This window comes from Neofelis nebulosa, chromosome 14 (genome assembly GCF_028018385.1).
Source record: "Neofelis nebulosa isolate mNeoNeb1 chromosome 14, mNeoNeb1.pri, whole genome shotgun sequence".
In the NCBI taxonomy this organism is placed as follows: domain Eukaryota; kingdom Metazoa; phylum Chordata; class Mammalia; order Carnivora; family Felidae; genus Neofelis; species Neofelis nebulosa.
In genome coordinates, this window is record NC_080795.1 from 39806916 (window position 1) to 39830306 (window position 23391).

General features: G+C 37.3%; 1 protein-coding gene and 1 long non-coding RNA gene across 9 annotated transcripts in view; one reads left to right on the top strand and one right to left on the bottom strand.

The window, feature by feature from the left end:
* Window positions 1-18811: 18811 nt before the first annotated feature.
* On the top strand, window positions 18812-21939 carry LOC131494298 (uncharacterized). The gene is made up of 2 exons (XR_009253302.1): window positions 18812-19267; window positions 20268-21939. It is a non-coding gene; the product is annotated as an uncharacterized LOC131494298 (long non-coding RNA).
* The window catches only part of TRIQK (triple QxxK/R motif containing), an 86942-nt gene continuing 83266 nt past the window's right edge, over window positions 19716-23391 (bottom strand). For all 8 annotated transcript variants that reach the window (XM_058698552.1, XM_058698550.1, XM_058698551.1 and 5 more), the window contains one exon: window positions 19716-22851. In XM_058698552.1, the coding sequence (XP_058554535.1) occupies window positions 22738-22851 (114 nt within the window). In that variant the 3' untranslated portion in view covers window positions 19716-22737. The remainder of the gene's footprint in view (window positions 22852-23391) is intronic.

Here is a 23391-nt window from a genome sequence, read left to right on the forward strand (position 1 = left end):
CCCATATTTTCTAATACTTAGAAATATAGAGATCATTGTTTTTCTAAGTGCAGTTGAGAAACCACGAATACCAGAATCACCTAGGGAGCTTATTAAAAAGGGAACTTCCTACATCCCACTAAATCGGACTTTGAGATAGGGCCTGAGAATATGCATTTCAATAAAGCATCTCCCGTGACTCTTGTTTCTGTTAAAGCAGGAGAAGCAATCATTTAGCTGAAGCTAGTAAATGCGGCCTCAGAGGACTGACACCAGGCCAGTTTCCCGCATCTGTGGGAGTCAAGCCCCCTGGTGAACAGACGCACACTGAGACTTTGCCTACTCTGAAACTTCACAGCTGTGAATAGTCTGAGCTTTGAAGCCAGGGAGACTTGAACTCAAACCCCAGCTTCGCCTTATACTTGCTGTCAGATCTTAAGCAGGGTAACTCAATCACCACGAGCCTCAGTTTCCTCCCACGTGAAATATGGGTGATAGCGATAAATGCCTCCAAGGGTTTGGGACGATTAAAGAGGATAATAATTCAGGCAGAGTACAATGCACGTCACCTGCACTGGAGCGAGTGCCCAGACGGTCGGCATCTTCATTACCACCGTCATCTACTCTCGGGGAGCACCGGAAGTATACGACCAAGAAAGCATCTCTTGAAAACATCCAACTGTTAAGCTGTGGTAGGGTTGGTTGCTCAGTGAGAAAATGTACTAAAAGATAAAGCTTTGACTTAAAATTCGGATGTCAGAAAACTTACTATCTAACTGAGCCATCTTTGTGCGGGACAAATTCTAGAACCAATGGACTGCCTAGACAACACCTAAAGAGCGGTATCTGCCCAGGTGCATCAGGAGACTGCGTGGTCACCGTGCTATTGATCCAACCTCCACCCTGCAAAGAGAGCCTGGGATATGGAAAATCCCAGTGTTGCACAGGCTGTCATTTTCTGTTGGTATCTAAAAACTGTGATCCCTCTCTTGCCCAAATCGGCGGCTCAGGGCTAACACTACGCTTTCCAATTTTGCATTAAATAAATTATTTCATTGTTGAGCAGATTATATTTACCAGAAGGAGTTACTTTTTAGGTTTGTCTCCTCTAGTGTAACAAATAATGTTAACAGATAAAATTACAATATAGTTTGTAGTAGGTCATAATTTAATTTCTGTGGCTGGGGGTGAGGGATGATGCAGTGGAGAACTGCAAGTACAGATTTAGGATCGTTAGATTATTTGGGCGCTCATTCCGGTGCCATCACGAGCTGGCTGTGTGACCACAGGGAAATTACTCAACTCTGCTGTTTCTCAGTTCCATCAGCTGCAAAATGAGAAAAATGCCACCTGCCCTAAGTCCCTCAGAGACTGGTAATGAGATCAAATGAGACGCCGCGTAAGTGCTTTGAAAAAGTGTGACAAAAGAACACTTACTTTTCATAAAGGATGGAGCCTCACTTCTTAAACAGAAAGCACCCATGTCTCCTTTTAAGCCACCAAATAGAATTGAAAAAGGCAATGTATAATTATAATAAAGCTCAAAAGATCTGGTCTCCTGGGCCTCATCTTCCTTGCCCTCCCATTGTTGTGGCAGATGATTAATCATCAGGTTCTTGACTTCCCTCTTTGCTGATTGGCCACCCTAGGGTCGTAGCCACTTTTCAAATCCATCTTTGGGCTTTGCAGCTATGCAGGGCAAAAAGCCTTCCCTAGCGTTAGGGCCTGCCAAAGCTGAACCCGGAACCCCCATTAGCCTAATTGACAGCATGACTTTCCCCTGGAGAGAAGAGTGATAATCTAGCTATTTATCTTGTCTGCAGGTTTATCACCACTGTGCTCAGGCAGAGATGTTTAAATATAAAAATGAGGTAAGGCACATTCTTGCCAGACTACGTGCCATTAAAGCCAGGTTGGGGGTCAGAAGCATGAAAGGGGAGCATCTGGGATTGTGGTCTTCTCTGTTGCCACTTAATGTCTCAAGTGGCCTTGGAGTAAGGGGCTGCCCACGAGGGCACGAAAGGACACCTCTTGGTAATTGGGAGCAGGCTGGGGCCGGGTGGCCACCGCTACCCACGGAGCCGCTGCCTGCAAGCCGCTAGACTGCCGCTTTTCCGCAAGGCAGGAGAGGCCCATTAGAAACACGGAGGGGCGGTTTAATTCTGCAACAAGATGTGTACAAATGGATGCCTCCTATCGAAACCCATGCAACAGCTTCCAAAGTTAATTAAAAGCTAATTTTCTAATGAGGTGGCAACACTGGCAACAACACGCTAGCAGTATGAGAGCTGCAGCCAGCAGCCGGTGAGGGAACAGGCAACCTCCTTCTTACAGGATGGAACATCCTACCTGCATCCATTCATTAGCCTCCAGCTGTATTGCTTTCATACCAGACACCAGCATACGCTGTCATAAAACTCAGAAACTGTTTTGGCATTGCCAAGATAGCGTGGATACTTATTTTACAGCAGGACCCTCTCCGGGCATAACACCATAGGCAATGAGATCCGTTCCTGGAAATATTAAATCCAGGGGGCAGTGCCGTGGACGTTCTGTTATGTCAAGTGACATGGCATTTTAATCCTTTGGGCAATTGTTAATTGTAAGCCAGACTTGCAATTAGCCTTAATAAATAGAGAGAAAGTGCCTTAAATTAACTGCACTTATGTTGGTTTTGCCTCTTGTTTTGATTTCAAACACATAGCCAAGCAGGATGACTCACGGCCATTATCCTAATGATATGGGTCTCCTGGCCATAGGCAGAGTGTGCCAGGCACCTGTGGCTGTTCCTTGGCATTCTTCGCAGGGAGTGGATAATGATGTCATGCAAATGATGCTGAGAATCGTGAAAAAAAAATATTTCTACAGAAACTCCAGGATTCTGGATACTTAAGATGTAACTTGTTTGTTCAATTCTCTCCATAAATAATTAGAAGACATATTTAGGCTCTCCAACATAGTCTAGGAAATAGAATAAAAAATTATTACATAGTCATCTAACGGTAAGCAGCAGATAGAAAAATCCACTTTGAATTTTCTGCTTCTACGGGAAGCTTCTGGCCGCCAGGTCAATAGAAGAGTCATTTTTTTTATTTGCTCATCCTTTTAGAAAACAGTATAGAGTTAGGGCGTTTCAGTTAACTGGTCTTTAGGTACACTCTTTATCTCTTATTCTTGGGCTCATTTTCTCTCCCTCACGATCTCACTTGTAGCTTCTGTCTCTCATTCTTGTATTCATTTCTTATTCTCTCAGCCTCTTGTCTCTGCTCGTTGTGTCTCTTTCTCTCACTCTTGCTCTCTTATAGTCTTATATCCTAGCACTCTCTAGAGTGCTCCAAAGCATATAATATGGAGGTTATGTCTGTGTTGTTACCCGTTCAGGGAAACTTTAAGAAATGCCCCTCACATCTCACTGGCCAACACCGAGTGACATGTCCATACTTAAATCGATCACCGGAAAAGGGAACAAGACCATATGATTGGATCAGATTAACCCGGACTTATTCCCTGGGGTTGGGGCTGGCCTGACCTCCCCAGAAGCAGTGGTTGTGCAAATAAGTGTGGCTACCTCAACAGAACGTGGGTTCTGAAGGAAGGGTAAAGGGAAAATGGCTGCTGGACCAGCAACCACTAGTGTCTGCTAGGAGGATCACAAGAAATATATAAAGCATCCCAAACAGAGAGAGAAGAATGGGATCTGAATAACAGCTCTGAGGACTGTTCCCAGAAGAGTCAGATGACCGAAGCTGTGCCCTCTGGAGAGGAAGTAGAGTTCCATGTTCTGTGAGACTAGGACCTACACATGCTGGCCGCTGTAGAAAAACCTTAACCAGTCCTAGGACAAAAAGGAGTTAGGTATCACTCTCGTGTTCTTTTAACAAATGTTGGTTGAGTGCTAACGATGTGGCCGGCACCTCAGAGGACCTATGGTCATGACAAGTGAACAAGATGAAGTTCTGACTCTCATAAAGTGGACTCGCTAGCAAGAGAAAGAGATGATGAGTGGGTTAAATCCGTAAATAAGTAATAGACTGTGAAGAACCTGAGACTGAAATACAGTAGACGGTTCCTGGTTTAGGACAGGAGCAGGGAATCTTAACCAGGCTCGCTAGGAGGGCATCTCTGAGGAAGCAAGGACAAACATAAAATAGGAATGGGAACTTACAAAGAGCTGAGCACCTGCTACAAGTGGCATACAAGCTAAAAGGAATGTTCCAACGACTTCTTGACTTGTCTGATGATTATTTCATTTCTGAAACATTATCGTAATCATTGTGGTTAAAAAGTCATTACTAAGGACATACCATCTGCTAAGAATTTTGTGTGCCTTATTGATTCATTTAATAAATATTCATGACTCACCTACTATGTGCCAGGCACAGTTCGGGACAAGTGCTAAGGAACAGCAATTAACGAAACCAATGACATTTCTTGGGTTGGGGAGCTGACATTCCCATTTAATTCTCACCCGTTAAAAAACAAACACACAAACAAGCCATGAAGTAGATCCTAATCACACTTAGCAGATGGGAATACTGTTGCTTAGAGATATTAAATACCTTGATTAACATTATTTTTCAAAGCCTTGACTTTTGCTATTATACACTGCCTTAAAGGAACCAGTGATACAAAACAGCTGTGGTAGAAAATGCAGGTGGTAATCATATCTTATGAAGGCAGTCTTCAAAATATCTCAAGTAAAGGTAGGGATAAATCTGTGATGTGAGACCCTACTATAAATATTATTAAAATTCAATTATTTATGTTAAAATTTTAATTGCCTTGATACAATTGTGATAATCCTAATGAAAATGAAAATGAGAAAGTCAATAATGGTGGCTTCAATCAGGATTTTGTCCACAAGTGTCCATGGATGAAAGTCATTGGTTTATCAGTTCCACGAAATTATATGAAATTTGAATGTCTAGGGGCCTTATTTGGGAAGGGATGTCCAGGGCTTTAGATTCCTAAAAGTTAGATCCTTCAAAATGGTCTAGAACCATCACTTCAGAAGTTACATATATCCCCAAAGGGAGCTTTCCAATGGATTTCACTGCAAAAGGGAATATTAAAGAAGAACACATAACCAAAAGTACCAGACACTTCTAGAGAATACCATCAGGAAATCTTAGGCCCTAAATGAGCTAAAGTGACTGGAAATTGTTAAGGAAAAATATATAAAAAAGTTTCACTTACTGATATGCCACATAAGAGCAGGGAAGGTCCAGGTTTGCCTGTGGCTCAGGTCCGATTGCACAATGCTGACAGATGACAAGCAGAGAACAGATCTGATAAGGTCTGATGATTTTTCTACCTTGGTTGTCAAGGACAGTGATCTACAGATAGGAAAAGTAGGACGAAGGCTGGTAAGAGGAAATCGAAGCCTGAAATCCATAAGAAGACTGTAAGAATTTCTATGTCTCAATTGCTCCGGTCTCTTAGCTTTCAAATATTCCTTATTTAGAACTTCAAGAAAACTTAGTGTCAGCTCATCAATCTAACTTCAATGTCCTTATGGAATCATTAAAATTTGAAATTTTGGAAGGCTGGAGGTGGGCAAACTTCACTCTGATGATCCAAAACAGGTCAGACAACTTGACTGCAGTCAAGAGTAGAGAAGGGATTGTTTAAAATGTATTTTGTGAGCGCTTAAAATGAACCCAGGCTCATTTTCAGGCTTATTTCCTTTTAAGCTAGTACTTCTCAAATAAAAGCTTATGGAAACACAAATGCAGTAAAATATTGCTTTCTATAGAATGTTTAATAAACTCCCTATTTGGGAACATTTTTTTTTCTAGAGCAAAGTATAACATGATCCTACCAGTGTTAACTATGAACATGGACAAACCAAACAGAAGTGGTATCACCCACTCAAATACCGGTCTTACTGAAAGCAAAGAGATTTGGAAGCTAAATAGACATGGTTAAAAGACTGTCTCTGGAATCAGACATTTTTATTTTGGAAACCTAGAACCATTATTTCTAAATTATGACCTTGAAAAGGTCACTTCACTTTTTGAAGCTTCAGTTTCAGTGTAAAATAGGGAAAACAATGTTATCTACCTCCCAGGGTTCTGTGAGGATCAAAGAAGATGATCACACGGGCTTACCAGCGCACCTAGACTGGCACAATGCTCAATAAAGGATACCTTCTGTTGCGATTTTTATTCCTAGGTAATTAAATGTAGTGGTTTTGGTAGTTGTAAGCGCACGCAATGCTCAAGGAAAGGGGTCAATATAATAGCACAATAAATTTTAGAACTGTTAAAGAAATTATCATATGAAGAATATTAGTAACAAGCGTAATAAGCCCTAATCTCCTCACATGTTAATATAATGCTCCATTAAAACGTTATTAATAATCATTAATGCTAATTGTATTTCAGAGTGAACTCTGCCAAGGTTCCCAAAGAACTGTGAAGTCATACATAATAAATGTCTAAAACATTATAAAAACTTGTGAAATAACAGTATTGATGTACATATAAGTGGTTCATTGAAAGTAACTGAAGAAAAGATAACCACTCTAATTTGCATATTTGTAAATGTGTTTCTGTATTTTAGTGTCCATTTATTCAGGACTGTAAAAAAAAAGATATCTACTTCTCAGTGAATCATTACCATAGCCATCACTCACTGAGATGCTCCTGCAACCACAGTATTTTCAACAGGACAGGAATCCAACAGGACTGAGTCTGTTCAGTCCTTAATTTGGAGTGTGGTAGGCAATTCTGGAAGTTGCTAACCAAATGACCTTTTTCTCTGACTCTACTGTGTCATTCTAACATTTGGACATTCCTATTTATTTATTCTGTATTCAGTCCATTTATTGAGTTTCAGCAATCCAAGGCCAATGTAGGAAAGGATGTATTCGACACGGGGCCAGCCTGCAGGGGGATAAAAGGTTACATAAATAATTCGAATCCTTGATGAGCTGTGGTAAGTGCCTTATGAAAAGTACAGTTGTGCTCTGGGGAGGAAGAGAAAGTGCCATTTCAGTTGAGTCCTGAGGCACCAGTCCTATAGATTTGTGAGTGAGCAGGCGGCAGTGACAGTGGAAAAAGAACCTGGACAGGTGGATAAAACACCATCAAAAAGCAGGGAGGGGAAACAGGTGAGCACTGGGGAACGAATGGTTCTTTTTAGATTTAATTAGATTGGAACAAGGGGTTCATGTGGATTAAGGACTGAGAAATGCTAAGGACCATAGATCAAACCCCAAGGGATACCGAAATTTAAGGCCCAAGAGAGAAAAGGGAAGCCACACAGGGAGCTACACGGAATCAGGCAGAAAAGTGGAAAATAAAAATAATGTGGAGTCAGGAGAAGAAAGTGTGTCAAGTAGAAGATTGTTTCCAACAGTGTCATATCCCCAGGCAGGCAAAGTGAGAGCTGAAAAGTGTCCATTGCATTGGATAGTCAGGCCATTATCAGTAATCTCAGCTAGAACAGATGCAGAGATATGAGGAGGAGAATGTAAGTCAAAGTGCAATAGGTGGGGAAGGAAGGGGGGAGTTAGTGAACATAGGTGAGCCTTGAAAGATTGCTTTTCCAACAGTTGGTTATGAAGAGAAAACTGAAAGCACAGTATTAAGGGCCTGGAAGAAGATGCTCACAGTAGGGAAAGAGGGGGCACAAGGCAGAAATGAGCACAGGGGTGAAGGTGGCAGGATGTGAAGTAAGTAAACACAGCTCGCCCCTTGGCTGGAGAAGGGAAGAAGAATCGGGTGGGCCAGCCAGGCTTCTACAGTAGGAAGTGCCAATGTAGAAAATAGATGAGGAAGAGAATGCAGAAAGCAGATGATGAATTCTTCTTGGGATGATCTCAATCTGAGGTCCCTCTGAGTCTTATTTTGTAGATCAACGATCTCTAACGTAGAATCGGTGCATCTTAAGACACTAAAGATGTTTGCTATTCATTTCCTGGGCCACACTGCAGTTTACACGTGTGTATTACCTGTGGTTAATTTTATAAAAATTAGAATCTCTGTAACACTTTCTGATGAGATTGGAGTGACAATAAAAATTGTTTTTACTACTCAGAAATATGGAGCTTATCTTGTAGTATAGTACTTGTAAGAGCAGTAAAACTGAAGAGACGTTGCATTTTCTTTTGCAAAAATACAGATACTGCAGATTTGCTGGTCTTTTCCTTAATGAAACATGTTGTCTGCTTAGATCATAGGAGACCATGCTCAACTAGTGTTCCTACTTCAGTACCCACTTGTCTCAGCCTTTCTCCCTGGATCTTCCTCATCTTGCTGATTTCTTGATATTGACATGCCTAACGATTTTTCCAACAACCTCTCTTCTTCTCCATTTTAACTCATTCCCTAGGAGATCTCTTCCAACTTCATGACTTAAAATGTCAGCCTATATGACTTCCAAGTTTGTATTTTTGGCCTGGACCTCTCCTTCAAAACTTGAGTCTTGTGATATTCAAATGCCTATTCAACATCTCCACTTTAACTATCTCACATATATTTTTTTGAACACCTACGTGTGCCAGGCACTAGTTTCAGCACTTGGAATACATGATTGACTAGGAAAAAAACCTCTGCCTTTATAGACCTTACATGCCAGTGGTTGAAGACTGAAAGACAGACAATATCCAGAACAGATATTTGCAGAATGTTCAAAAGGGAGTGTTCAATATGAAGGAAAAGGACTATGCTAAATGGCTGGGGGATACTGGAGGCAGGAGAGGTGGCATCAGATTGCAATTTTAAATAGGGTAGTTAGGCCTCAAGGAGAAGGTGACATTTGAACAAAGATGAGAAAGAGGGGAAAGAATGAGTCATAAAGACAGAACAGTGAGTGCAAAGGCCCTCAGGTCGAAGCATGTCTGGTGCAATCAAACCTAGTGTGAATTGTGGCCGTGTCAGAGCAAGTAGGAGAACGGGGACACTCATCCCACCCCCTCTACCTTCTGTTTCACCCAAGCACTTCTCATCTCCTGGCATCCTGTGTTTATGTATTTTTATATATTTTTTTCATTTGTCTATTTCATAACTCTGCTTACCTACTCTTTCAGAATGTGAGCTCTGTGTGGACAGGGATTTTATTCATTTTAGTTCACTACTACATTTCCAGTTCCTAAAAAGTGCCTTGCATGTCGTGGATATGCAGTGAACATTTACAGAGTGAATGAATAAATTAGAAAGAACATGGCAGTATGGTAGACCTGTATCTGCTCACATTTATGCATCTTTTGATTTAAGACAGAAAAAATTGGGGTCTTTTGATTAAAGACAAAAAAAATTTGCTGTAGCCACAGGCTATTGAAGTCTGGGAAAAAATACATTACATATTTTTTTAAGAATATGTATCATAAGCTCTATAAGGCTAAAAGGAAAATAACGAATATATAAATATTACTAGGGAATATTTCTGGGTACTATGATTTGGGTTGAGTTTTTTTTTTATTAGTTTTGTATTTTTTTTTCTTTAATGAACATATATATTAAAGAATGATAAAACATAAATACACATCCGTCTCCTAAGCCTGTGATATTTGGTATATTGATTTGAACTTGTGAAAGAGAGAGAGGAGGTTAGTGTATATTAAAGCCTTGCTTTGGGATCTTATTATAATTTTTGGTTCAGTAGACTATAATTGTGGTGTCCCTCCACAAGCCACAATTTAATGAACCTGACGCCTCATTTCTAGGACCAAAGAGGATTGGGAAACCTGGAGCTCGATAATGCTGTTTTGTTTCATTAAATGTTCTCACTGTCTGTGTGGAAATAAATGTGACTTGTCCCTGACAGATGATAAAAGGCAGCAGACATCATTAGTGTCCATCACATGACTCCTGACACCTACTGGAGAGAGGGCCTCTGTTTGCTCATGATCAGAGGTAAAATCTTTCTACAGATTGATTTGAAATTGCTTCTTAACTTCAATGTTCAGATCTAGCCATGAAACCAAGAGTGCCTTCCTATTCCAACCTTAAAAACCTTCTGAGGTTTTAAATCATTTCAGCTCTGTATTTCAGTCTGTTTCAAGGGGCAGCAATGTTCACAAAGAAAGAGGGCTCCATGGAATGCTTTATTAGAATTTCAAAAAAGTGCCATCTCTCGAACTGCTCGTTACCAGGAACAACCTGATGCCAAGCAATTTATGATTATTAAAACATATAATTTGCATATAAATTAAATGAATTAATAAATAGCAGAGATTACAGTAATGTGTTATATTTCCTTATTGTTTGCTATTTTAATTTTTACACATGCTAAAATAAAGAACAAAATGTATAAGTTTTCTTTTGTGTTTTTATAGTGAAAGAATTAAGAAAAATATGAATTGGAGAAATTAGCCTCTATTATTTCATGAGAATGTGTTCTCAGATGGGTGTTTCCCTTGAAACATGGCTTCCTTTTAGAAAATTGAACTATATTTTAATTGTTTTAGCAGATACTTCGCAACATTTGTTCATGTAAGAAAAATTTTAAAGATCTATAAATAACCCAAATGTTTTGCTTTAAATATCACATATAAAAACATTTTCTTATATCAGTAAATGATAGCTTTAATAACCAAATAACAAATATTTATTGAGAAACTATTATGTGTAAGTTAATGTACCAGATACTATGGTAAAAATCAGAACTACTAGACCCCTCCCCTCAAATTATAGAGTCCAAATAGGGATATGCAACTTATAGACACACAAAAAATTTAAAATCAAAAGACAATAAAACCTGTAGAAAACAAATTCAAGGTGATCTTACACATTTAACCTAGAAGAGACTCAATCTCAAACTATTTCCAAAGAAATTCTGGGACTAGAAATAATAGTGTCCTCCTGAAACTGAATCTCTCAAGTCTTCCCCCCAAAATGATAATATCAAAAAAGAGTACAAATAAAATCCCAAATGACTCAAGCCTTTATAGCTTTATTTACGGAAAATATCATGATCAAATTACCCATAAACAGAGATATAAACACCACATTCCAAAAGATCTCCTGAGCCTGTAGATGCCAAACACAGGAAAAAGGAAGCTTAAGAGATACCATTAGAAAGTGGAACACTTTTTATAAAAAGAAAGTACAATGCAAAGTGTCAGAATTTGGGGTCTAGTATCTGGTGCTTCACAGTATCAGCTACAGGAAAGAGGTTTGAGAAAGAGTGGTCATGAAGAAGTCAGAAGTTTCAAAAAGCATTACTTCCTGGAGACAATCCTAAAAGTAGAGAAAATATTATCCCCATGAGGATGTAGTAGAAGTGAGAAAGAAGAAAGAAGTAAGAGAGGGAAACTGAGGATCTTTCAGAAATAAAAGACACAGGCATACGAATTCTGTCTCTCCTACCACCAAGACTATTCATATAAGAAACCAGCCTTACCATGCTGACAGAAGGGGGCACTCCTGGATTACAGACTCTACCTCCAAAATAAGTAGGAATAGGAAAAAAATATCAAGCCAACTCCATACAAAGCCAATGGAAGAAGAAAACCGAAAATTCAAATCAAAATACTTCAGCTGATGAAATGCTCCCTACCAAAGAAGAGAAAACAAAAACAAAAACAAAAGGAAAAAGAAAAATCTGCAAAACAGAAGGGCACTCTAACACAATTTTTAACATAATTGAAAATCGTCAAATAAGCAGCTGTAGATTGGATATAGATATGCAGATATACATATGGATGTATTATTGATACACATAAGAATCAAAAATTTAAAAATGAATCCCATTACTTGAAAAAAAAGAAAGTAAATCATTAAGAGTTAATTAATCTCAGTGAACAACCAAAGAAAAATAAACAAGTCCATCTCAGAAATAAATAAATTAAAATGTATCCAAGGTATCATAGGTTCTAGTGAAACTGAGTAAGAGACTTTGAAGAAAAGCAAGAAAACAATCAAGAGGATAAAAATGAGATAAGCTAAAATGGTCAAAGAGAAAATGGTTGAAATGGAAGATATGCAAAGAGAGTTCAACATACATATAATTGAAGTCTTTGAAGAAGGAAAACAAAATGTGCTGTAACTGATACGTAAAACTATAATCAAAAGAAATTTTTCAGGACTAAGATAATAATTGTTTTTACATATTCAAAAGGCCCACTGTGTGTCTTTGAAAACTCAGAAACAAACTCTGAGACATGCCCTAGAGAAACAATTAAGAATTTAAAGGCCAAGAAAAACATTCAGCTTAGACAGACAGTAAGATCAAATTACTTCCAATTGCTATTTAAAAAAAAAAATAGGCTGGCATCAAACTTCTCAAGGGCAACATACAAAATAAAGCATCAGTGGAAAACGTGTTTTTAAAAATTTTATCGAAATCTAAGTTAGTTAACATATAGTGTAATAATGATTTCAAGAGTAGAATTTAGTGATTCATCACTTACATACAATACCCCGTGCTCATCCCAACAAGTGCCCTTCTCAATGCCCATCACCTTTAGCCCATCTCTCCACCCACCTCCCCTCCAGCAACCCTCAGTTTGTTCTCTGTATTTAAGAGTCTCTTATGGTTTGCCTCCCTCTGTTTTTATCTTATTTTTCCTTTCCTTCCCTATGTTTGTCTGTTTTGTTTCTTAAATTAGTGGAAAACATTTTAAAGAAATTCAAGGAAAGAACTTGCAAGCCAAGTATTTTAGAAACAGCCAACTGCCCCTCAAGTGTAAAGGCAAAAGAAAAACACTTTTTTTTTTTAGGCTATTTTGAGAAAGAAAGAAAGCACAAGTGGGGGAGGGGCAGACAGAGAGAGAATCCCAAGCAGGCTCTGCGCTGTCAGAGCAGAGCCCTATGTGGGGCTCAAACTCACAGACCTTGAGATCATGACCTGAGCCAAGGTCAGGTCCTCAACCCCACTGAGCCACCCAGATGCCCCCAACAGAAAACCACTTTTAAACGTTCATGAATTCACAGAATACTTTACATATGGGTCCTTCCTTGTGTGGATGGGCTTCATTCAACACACACATAACCTGAAGATCTATGGCGAAAGAATTGATAAATATTTCATATATTTAATTTTAGAGTTAAATTTAAGAATAAAATACCTAAAAGGAGGGAAGGGGCAGGGGTGGAAGGAAGAGAAGTGTGTATGCACTATGTGTTACGTAGGATATGCTCTGGCAAATTAGAAAGAAAACCTTTTGAAACAGAAGGAAAAGACAAAAGAGAAAGTAAAACAAGATTATTGACTGTTTTATAGGCAATGGATGAGAATTAAAGACATTGTGTAAGATTGACGGTCCCTAGAGTAAAAGGTATTTATGAAAAAGCTTAAGAGCAAAAAAAAAAAAAAAAAAATGGTATAAGGGAAACCTCTAAATAAAAATACTAATGTTAAAAAATACCAAAATAATCTTTCTTTTAAAATTTTTTTTAATGTTTATTCATTTTTGAGTGACAGAGACAAGGCATGAGTGGGGGAGGGGCAGAGAGAGCGAGAGGGAGGCAGAACCTGAAGCAGGCTCCAGGTTCTGAGCTGTTAGCACAGAGCCTGACCTGCGGCCTGAACTCCCGAACTTCGAGATCATGACCTACGCGGAAGTCAGATGCTCAAGCAACTGAGCCACCCAGGCGCCCTCCAAAATAATCTTTCTGAACAGCAGACACCTTTCAGATAAACACAGTATAATACCAAAACGCATGTGGCAACTGTAACATAAAATTATACACAGAATTGATACCAATAATGGTTCTCAGTGGTACAGATGGCAGTCATTCTGACTTCGGTGGCCATGTGGCGATGTCTGTAGACATTTTGGGGTTTAACTTTCGGTTCGAAATCTCGGGAGCTTCCCAGGTGAAATCTCAAACAGGCCCCCAGACGCAGCCGGCAAGGAGAGACCCAAGAAAGAGGCAGAGCACGCCAGGCTGGAGGTGGCAGGTTTAACAAGCAAGGCTTGTTTGAACGGAGGCACTACCCAATCTTAAAAGTTAACACAGAGGGCTTACCCAGGTTCAGACAGTATGAAGTCCACACTGCTCCGTCGAGGTTGCCGGCAGCCTTGACAATCAACGTTTCGTTTTCGGCTGCGAAGATCGCCTGGGAGCGGAAGTGCACTCCCAAGATAGGGGCGGGCCGAGGGACCTCCATCCCCATTGGTCAACCTCTGGATGACCTCCTCCCACAATAACTAGGGCAGGGAAGGTGCTGCAGGCATCTAGTTGCATACTAGCATCCAAGTATGCTGCTGAACACCCTGCAATGCACAGGACACATCTCCACAGCGAAGGATTATCTGGCTCATAATGTCAGTAAATGTGAACGTGGGGAAATCCTGTTCTAGGGAATGAGGTGTAGAACTTATTTATTCAGAAGTATTTACTGTGGTATAAACCACGGGTCTAGGGCAGCACTTGGCTTTTGAGATTCAGCATGAAACCCACAGTTCCTTCCTTAAGGACCTCAGAGTCCAGTTGAAGAATCAGACACATAAATGGATAATCATGGAATAAATTCTATGTAAGAGAAGAATCGCCTTGGGTGGGTGGGGGACGGGAGCGGGGGGCTTAAGAGGATAAAGTCCAGGGATTATTCTGGCAACAGATAAATCTTGGAAGGAGAGATATGTAGGCGCTTTACGGATTAAATAAGAGAAAATGGTTTTAGGCGGAGAAAGGAAAGAAGGTTAACGATGAGCACAAGAAGACATTAATAACCAAACTTCCTGCCCCACTATACCACATACATTCTGTATTCTAGACGCCAGCTGGAACTGGCCAAGCACTAATACTGGTTTTTCTCTTACTCGGAGTACCTTTTTCACCCTCTTTTTCTGTTTGATGAAACCATTACCATCTCTCAAGATCATATGTCATGACAGCAAGAATATTGTTTTTGCTTTCTAGTTCTTAATAGTCACAGATTTATTGCAAGCACAAAGCAAGTTCTGCCATGTGGCAAGTGCTCAATAAATATTTTTTGAATGAAAATGAATAAACTTAAATATCAGATCCTTTCTGAAGCATTCTTAAATTTTTCACTAAAAAATAAAAATAAAAATAAGAAAAGCAGAACTGTCTTTTTCCATACTAACAGTGGATAGATGGGGAATTGTGAAAGATGACTTATTAGTACCTGATGCGTGCTTTATGGTTATTAAATGAAGGAAAAATAGAAGAACATAAGCGGGAAGAGAAGTGGACAGACTTAGCAAGTGTCTGGATTCATGATATAGCTCAGTTAAACACTGCCTTTCTAGTCCTCCCTGTAGAGTGGAGGATTGGATTATAATCCAATATCCAAAAATACCCTTTACCTTCTTGCTAGTCTTCAAACATACTCATACAGACACACATGTATACAGACACACAGACATGTATATTCAAGCAAAATAGAATCATATCACATGTATCCTATTTTTAAGTGCTTCACCTCTCTCTCCGTATCTCTCAGTAGGTATAAATATATATTATTTTAATGAATCCATCACACTTTATTTAATAGATGTAACACAATGCATTTAAAAAGACTCTCAGGCTGGACATTTACATTGCTTTCAGTTTTTTTGAGGTTACGAACAGTGCTGTGGTTAATATACTTTGTGCATTTTTGCACACTACAGGCATTATTATCTTGAAACAAATTTTTAGAGCTATGAAGGCAACTAAAATATATATGAAATTTTAGATTTTTAAAGTACACTGCAAAAGTGTCTTCCAGAAAGTGTGTTCTCGAGATTACCATTCCCCCAAGCAGTATATGAAAGAAACTGTTTCTTCACATCTTTAATTAACACTGAGTGCTGGGCTGTGTGTTAGATTTTAATTTAATGTGTTGTAATCCATGAGTACTTCCTTTATGATTTCTGACTCATGAATCAATACCTAGAAATAATTTCTCCAGTAAAAGATTCTAAAAATGCTACAATTTCTTCTAATACTTTTTTCCCCATTTAGAAATCATAAATTTCATCAGAAATTAATCTTGTTTTAAGTCATGGTATAGGCATCTTTTAATTTTCAAATGGGTACTCAATTGTTTTAATATATTTAATAAATAATCTATCTTTCCATCTTCATGACTTACATAACACATTAAATATTTATATTTGGATCTATTTCCCAACTGCACATTTTATTGCTTGTCTACTTTCCTTGACTATGAGATTATTTTAATTATTATAACTTTATAATACACTTTAATATCTGGTGGATTAAGGTTCTCTTTTCTGTTTCCAATTTAGAAGAAAGTTTATATTTGTACGATATTGAATCATCTCATCCAGGGAGACAGTTGGTCTCGTTTTTATTAAAATTTGATTATGTTACCCTGTAAGGTCTTTTTTCCGATGAAGACTCTTCATATTTCTTGCTGATTTTTTTCAGGACAATTCATAATTTTGATTGTGATTGTAAAATATATTTTATATTATGATATTTAGCTATTATAATTATTAGAGCAATTGATTTTCACATCAATTTTGTGATTTTCTAAAGGACGTTACATAAATCTTACTCAATATTTTAGTAGTTTTCCAGTTAATCATATAACCAGTAAATGTTAGTTTTTTTTTCCCCACATTTACCACTTATTCCTATCGTTTTAAGAATCTGATTGCCCTGGCTATCACTTTTGGAAAAATGTAAAATCATATAAAAGCACAAAACTTTCATGAGTTTAATGATAATACCTCTAACATAAAGCATGATAATGGAATTTGTATTTCACTGCTGAAAGGAATGATGATTGCAATGGGTTGAAACACATTTCCCCTATGTAAAATCTATGACTTGACAAGGAAAATAAAAGCAACAACAGGAACAGGAAAGTCAAATCTCCACTGGTCACTAATAGAGAGTGCTAACCTACTGACATTTGATAAAGGCAAAGGTTCAAGTATTTATCCTTCCTTTCTTGTTATGAATCATACCTTAAAGTAAACAAATAGTTTAGTGTTTTTTTTTTAAATAATTTCCCTTAAATACTGAAGGAAAGACAGAAAAATGTCATTTTGTAATACCTAATGAGATAACAGACCTAGGAAATAAATAAAATAAATAAAAACAAAAAAATAAAATAAATAAAACAACCAGAGATTATATGTCTTATTAAATATGATGACATACCCTTGCCTTAAAAACAAATAATAGTAATAAAACTATCTGGATCTAATCCAGCCTACGATTTAACTCCTAGTTACAGAAAATATAAAAAAATAGAAGGCTAAAATAAAGAACAAAATGAAAAAGACCAAATCTAGACTATTGGATATTCAAGAGGACAAATAACTTGGTTTCTTCAACAAATCAATGACATTAAAGAAACAGAGGTTTGCTATAGAATAAAAGAAATTTAAGAGGCATACTATCAAATACAGTACAGATCTTGAATCAAAACCTATTATTAATAGATATCATGAAGACAATTAGGGACATTTTAATATGGACTTGGTAATAAATGATAAGAAGAAATAACTATTTAATCCTATTAGCTGTGATAATAGCTTCTTAGTAATGAAAGAAAAAAAAACCCAAACAAATAACAAACAAACAAATGCAAGTTCTTGTGAAAGATCTATACTGAGATATTTATAGGTAAAATGTCCTCTTATTTAGGATTTGCTTTAAAATACCTCAGGTTACAAAAAAAAAAAAAATGGGGGAAACACAAACGAATGGCAAAATATTGATAATTGTTCAGTTTAGGTGATGGGTACACTGGGGTTCATTATCCTCTTCTCTCTAGTTTTGTGTAATGCATGTGGCTAGTGATAAAAAAAGAAGCCAGTAGTAAGAAGTGAGAGATAGTGGGAAAAGCAGATGAGGATCAATCTTCATTTTAAGCAACAGAGTAGAGGCAGTTAACATAGTAAGTACATACTTAAGTATGACCTAACGTACATGTGAGGTTCATACAAACTGAGAAAGGGAATGTTGTTAAAGACTGCCTAGAGTTTAGAACTGGAACAGACAGAGGAGAAGGCGAAGGGTCGGAGTAGGTGACGACGGGTAGGTAAAGGGAGCGATGGCACTCCAAATGCCCATAAGCGCACTCGCTACCTGGACTATTGTTTGGGAACTAGCGTACTAAAGAACTGTTTCTGTCTGAATGATTTCTCTTTGATCTTCCAACCGGTATGTGAGCATAGCAACGTTCCACGCAAAGCATCCCATTGCGGCTAACAGTGTGACCTCCTTCTCATGGACATTACACCGAAAGTTATATCTGGACATGGTTTATTTATAAAACCTTCTCTTAAAAAAGACTAATTGCTGCAATTTAAGAGACCTAAAATGTCTTTAACCCCACTTTGTAAATATGAAAACAGAAAAAAAAAAAATCTCTGGTTTCTTTGTGTTATCCCTAGGAAGTACAGAGAAGGCAATCCGATGAAGACCTGCCTTGTCACATTCAATAGAGCAACTGCAGAAGCAATTTGTTACAAGCAGATGGATAGCTGAACACTAAAAAGGATAATAAACTAGAACGAAATTAGATATTGAAATCAATTTCTTTTAGGCTTACCATGAAACTTCAGATTTACACAATTGTATTTGAAGAAGTCAGAAAAAAAAAAATGCCATACTAAGATGGGTGCCCGTGAAAACAGAACTTTACACATGCTATAGCCTTTATAGTCACCATTTACTTGGTTGGTTCAAATATTTATAGTTCATTGTTATGACTGCCAAAACTGGCAACCACAAGGATTGTTGTCTCAATTAGGACAGTAAACAGATTGTCTCTTTTTTTAATGAAAAAATCTAAAATGTAATACTTCACAGTTTAACATGTTTATTCATCTAAACGAGCTAAAAAATAATGGTGCGACATCTGTTCGAGAGGCACTGGTACCTCAAATTTTGGCTGCCTCCCCACCAATTTGGTTGTTGTTTTAAAAAATGAAGAATAGGAGGGGGTACTGTCATCAAAAAATCTTCTGGCATGTAAAGTATCTTATTTTTCTTGAAATAAGGATCTCATGTCTGTTGCTAGGGATAAAAAAAAAATTATTTAAGAATGAGGCACTATGTTGAATAGGGCAGCAGTTCAATTGTTTTAGATGAATTTACTGGCCCGCTATGGATATTTCCACACTGGTATAGTTCTTTGAGTGAGTCTCCCAGCTCCCTCCATACTCACCTGCATACCTAAAATACAAAATAAAATAGTAAAAATGTTTCTGTTGGCACTGAATTCATCTGCTAGGCTTTTTTTTTTTTTTTTTTACTGTGGGTTGTACTGATTGTAGGTCTGATGTCAGTGGAACAAAATCTAGCAAACATCATTCTATCTAGGCTGCACTGGAGCAGTTCTAATAAAAGAAGGCAGTGCTGCTAAGGGAGAAGTGGTAGGAACCTCCCCAGAGAAGTCCAAGGTAAGTGTGCTTATCTCTGGCTCAACAACCTTACATTATGGATGAAATACGTGAAAAGGCTGGAAGTTTAATTTCTAGAAGTTTTATTTCTGAAGCCCGCCTAAATAAAGTATAATTTACTCTACTGAATTATCACTGATTGTATCATTCTAGAATCTGGAAAATCTAGTGCTTTAGTGCTCACATAAATTTAAGCATTATAATGAAAATTTAGTTTTATTTTTGTTGGGCGTGAGGATGTATACTAAGTTAAATTAAAAACACTGCGTGTGTTTCTCAACAATAGTGATAAAAATAACATATTCGATTTCCTAGAAAAGAGCAATGTTTCCATTCTAGAGCAAATTTAACGCTAGTTGTCTTGATCTTAAAGTGAACAGGTTGAAACATGTACTTGTCCTAGTACATCCAATGACCATAAATGCTAAATGCGGAGTTAACCAATATAGTGATTTCTAAGTTTTATTTATTGTGCAAATAATTTTTGATCATCTATTACATGCAGCATTGTACCAGACTCTGAGAGGACTAAAAGAAATTAGCTTAAATTTTAACATGCATTTATTAAATATGTGCAGATCACTATGCTACTGGAATTACAGAAATGGAAAAGAACATATTTTCAGGATCTTGCAATCACTGGTTGGGGTGGAAGTATTCCTGAAAAATTAAAAAGACTGAAAATCTTCAAGTATTTGCCAACTTAAAACAAACTCCGTATCGGTCCTATGATATGCTTTTTGTTCATTTGTTTTAAAAGAAATCCTAGATGAGGTTATCTTTTCACAGTATCTCCTCTCAGATGAATTTATATGTACTTTATTTTGCAAAATAAGAACCAGCACCTCTTTGAACTTCATTCACAGTATCCCTGAGGCTGGATGTGAAGTCTACGGCATTAGCTGAAATTTATCCTGCAGACCCTGTTAACAAATAGATTCAACATTCTGAAAAGTCACCTCAATTTTTCTGTTCTTGTCTTTTGGATTCCTCTGAGCAGTGAATTACTGGAGGAGAAAAACCCATGCCTGAAATTTGTGTCTGGTGCCAGTCTCAGATTTATGCCAAACACCGCTCACTGTTCAGAAGTGTGGTCCCCTGAAAATGCAGGCCGAACATCACCTCTCTGTCTTCAAAGATTCAAACCAGATTTCAACCTGGGATTTCTCTGCAGGCTGCTTCCCAGACAATACGAATATGAAAAATGTGCATTTCATGAAAACGGTGTTGTATTGTTGTCTCTGTTTACCTGCTATTTATTAAAGTCAATGTTGAGCCTTTGGGACTTGTGGTTCTCTGGAGCCGTCGTAAGGTCAGTTATACAAATGGACTAGCCAGAGGCTCAGGGTATCGATAAAACGAGGTAATGAAACCTGCCTGTAATTATACTATGTATAAACTAATATTTATTACTATCAGAAACAACTTTTTCCCCTCAAAAGAACACCTCAAGAACAGAAGGGGACAGTAACATTTTTTTTTCCCACAGTAGTGAATTTTCAGACATTTCCAAGAGTGTATTCACCTATTTTAAATACTGTGAATTCTGTTATATCTCACTTGGATAGGTATCTAATAAACAAATTATTATATATCTTCTCATTTAAACTACTACTGAAATTAGAAATAATCTTTATTTGATATGACTGTTTTTAACACCATATGGGAGGTAAAAGAACTAAGTGAAAATTGTTCACGTAAATGTGATAGGAGTGAGGGAAAAGCAGTATTTCTTGACATGTGGCGTGTCACTCAGGAAAGGAAAAGGCCCATCATATCCAAAATGCCAGCTTGGATATTCCCTTGCCACCCACTTCACGAACAGACATACCACATGGCATTAAATGCTGCAACCTTTCCTAAAAATGCCACTTGGATTGGTCTGCTGTGGTGAGTGTATAAGAACTCTTGGTCTGTCTCATGAGTTTGTGATTTCAAGGAGAAGAATCCAGTAAATAACACTGGCTAAATTTTGCCCTCAGATGTTTGGCATAAATGATCTGTGAGGATCCTGGAACTTTTGGCTGTTTTCACGTTGATGAAATAAATTATGCTACTTGAAAAAATTCTACAGAACATAATGCTATACAGTCATCGTCAACTATCTGCAAAAGTCTCAAAGAAGATCTAGGGAATTTATCAACGTCTTTCTTCTCTTGGCAAATATGAAAACAACCTTAACATTTTATTTGCTCTTCATAAATACAATGTATATGATATAAAACCCTTTGTGCACATGTTTCAAACTATTAATTTTCTATGCTTCTTTCTATAAGGTAATAGTAGCTAAAAAATGTGCTGTGGACACATATTTTCCCATTTTCAAGGCTTTATGTATTCGTGTGTTCTAAAGTTATTTTAAAAACTCCATTACCAGTAAAAATATTGAATACATTGATTATTATACTCCAACAAATGCAAAATATCTTGAAAATTTATATAAACAAAAAATTACCTATGTGAGTAGTGAGGCATACATTTTCTTTCATTATTTATTTTTCACAAAACAGTTGTGATTGACTAACTCTCAAGAGACAAAATGTAATTTTGTAAACCCACTTCGTATAGTTCAGATTTAAGAGGCAACCCAAGAAGATTATTCCAAGTAGGTAGGACTTCGTTACTGTTATGTGGAAAAAAAAAACCCTGCACAATTAAATGACAGATTGTTACATATCTCCCTAACAAGAGGGGCAAACTGATACTGCAAGCAGTCAGAACAACATAATTAAAATAGAATTCCAAGTTTATATTAATAGAATAATAAGTTAATTAAAATCAAGATCAACTGAACTTTGTATTTACACCAGTTCAGACAGCCCAGGAGGAAAGGAACTCTATTTTAGAGACATATGTGACTCTTTGAGCTTCTGTCATCCAGGTGCCATTTCTGATGGAGCACATGTGCACTGAACAGTTGGCAAAGAAGGAAAAAGATTACTGTAGATGTATGTGCAGATAGTTCCTCTAATGATATAAAATATGTCTGGAAAGAAAGCAGGGCTTCTTTGTAAAATGAAAAATTCCCCATGACTTTTTATTCCTTCTTAGGCTCTGAATCTGATTTGAGAATGTTTCTGTAAATGAGGATATATACTTTTACTTATGATGTATATGGAACAAAAATAGATTTAGTAATCTGTAAGCGATGAAGTTATACACATAAATTGGCTAAGACATCCGAAGAATTTGGGATCTGTTTTCCATTTTATCTAAATGCACCATGAATAGGTTGCCTGTCAAAGTACAAAGATTTTTATAAAAGTATCCGGGAGCATACATTATACTACATTGCTAGGTAAGGTTCTTTTCTTGATATCCTATGCAACTATTTAAAAAGATATTTCTGAAAACTAAAAATACCAGCAGAAAGAATCCAAGATGTTCCAGTTTCAGTACTTTAGAAAGTATTGGTCCCAAGGGGTGCTTTTATGAAATTATTTCCCTTTAATGCATTGATTGCTGTTCAGCTAATCTTCATCTGGTTTCAGATCAGGGTCAACATCTGTGGACAGTCTGAGATAAAAGAAAGCATAGAAAGCCAGTAGGAGGGCCAATATAGCTGCAAGTACGAGGCCAACTTCCTGAGGAGGAAAAAAGAAAAAAAAAAAAAAGTAGGGTTGAAATTGATGAAGAGATTGGTTAATGTTATGAGTTTCATCAGATAAAATCACCATATAATTCCATCATCTAGAATAATAGTTTGAACCTAATAATCACATTCTTTGTGATTATCACTTCTTGCCATGAAGTAAAGTAATTTATTTTGTACCTGACAACACGCACTGCAATGACAAGTACATCAGTGGGTGACTCATTCCTACTATTATTTCCATTTAATTTGTTTGTGCTTTTCTCATAGTAAACTTAAAATTTGTAATTTTAATATTTGCATAGTTTGGATATGAAGACACCAGTGCAAGCAGTGTGGTTCATGCTCACAGTTTGCCTGTTCTCTAGTGGAGTAGGCCTAATTTTATTTACTGCTTCAATACATTTGTTATTAGTTATAGCTTTTGGACACAGATTTTTAAAACATCTATCTTTCTTTTTCTAATGGGAAGAAACTCCTATGACAACCAGTTTCTAACTAATGTCTCTGCAAATCTTTATTAAATATTATT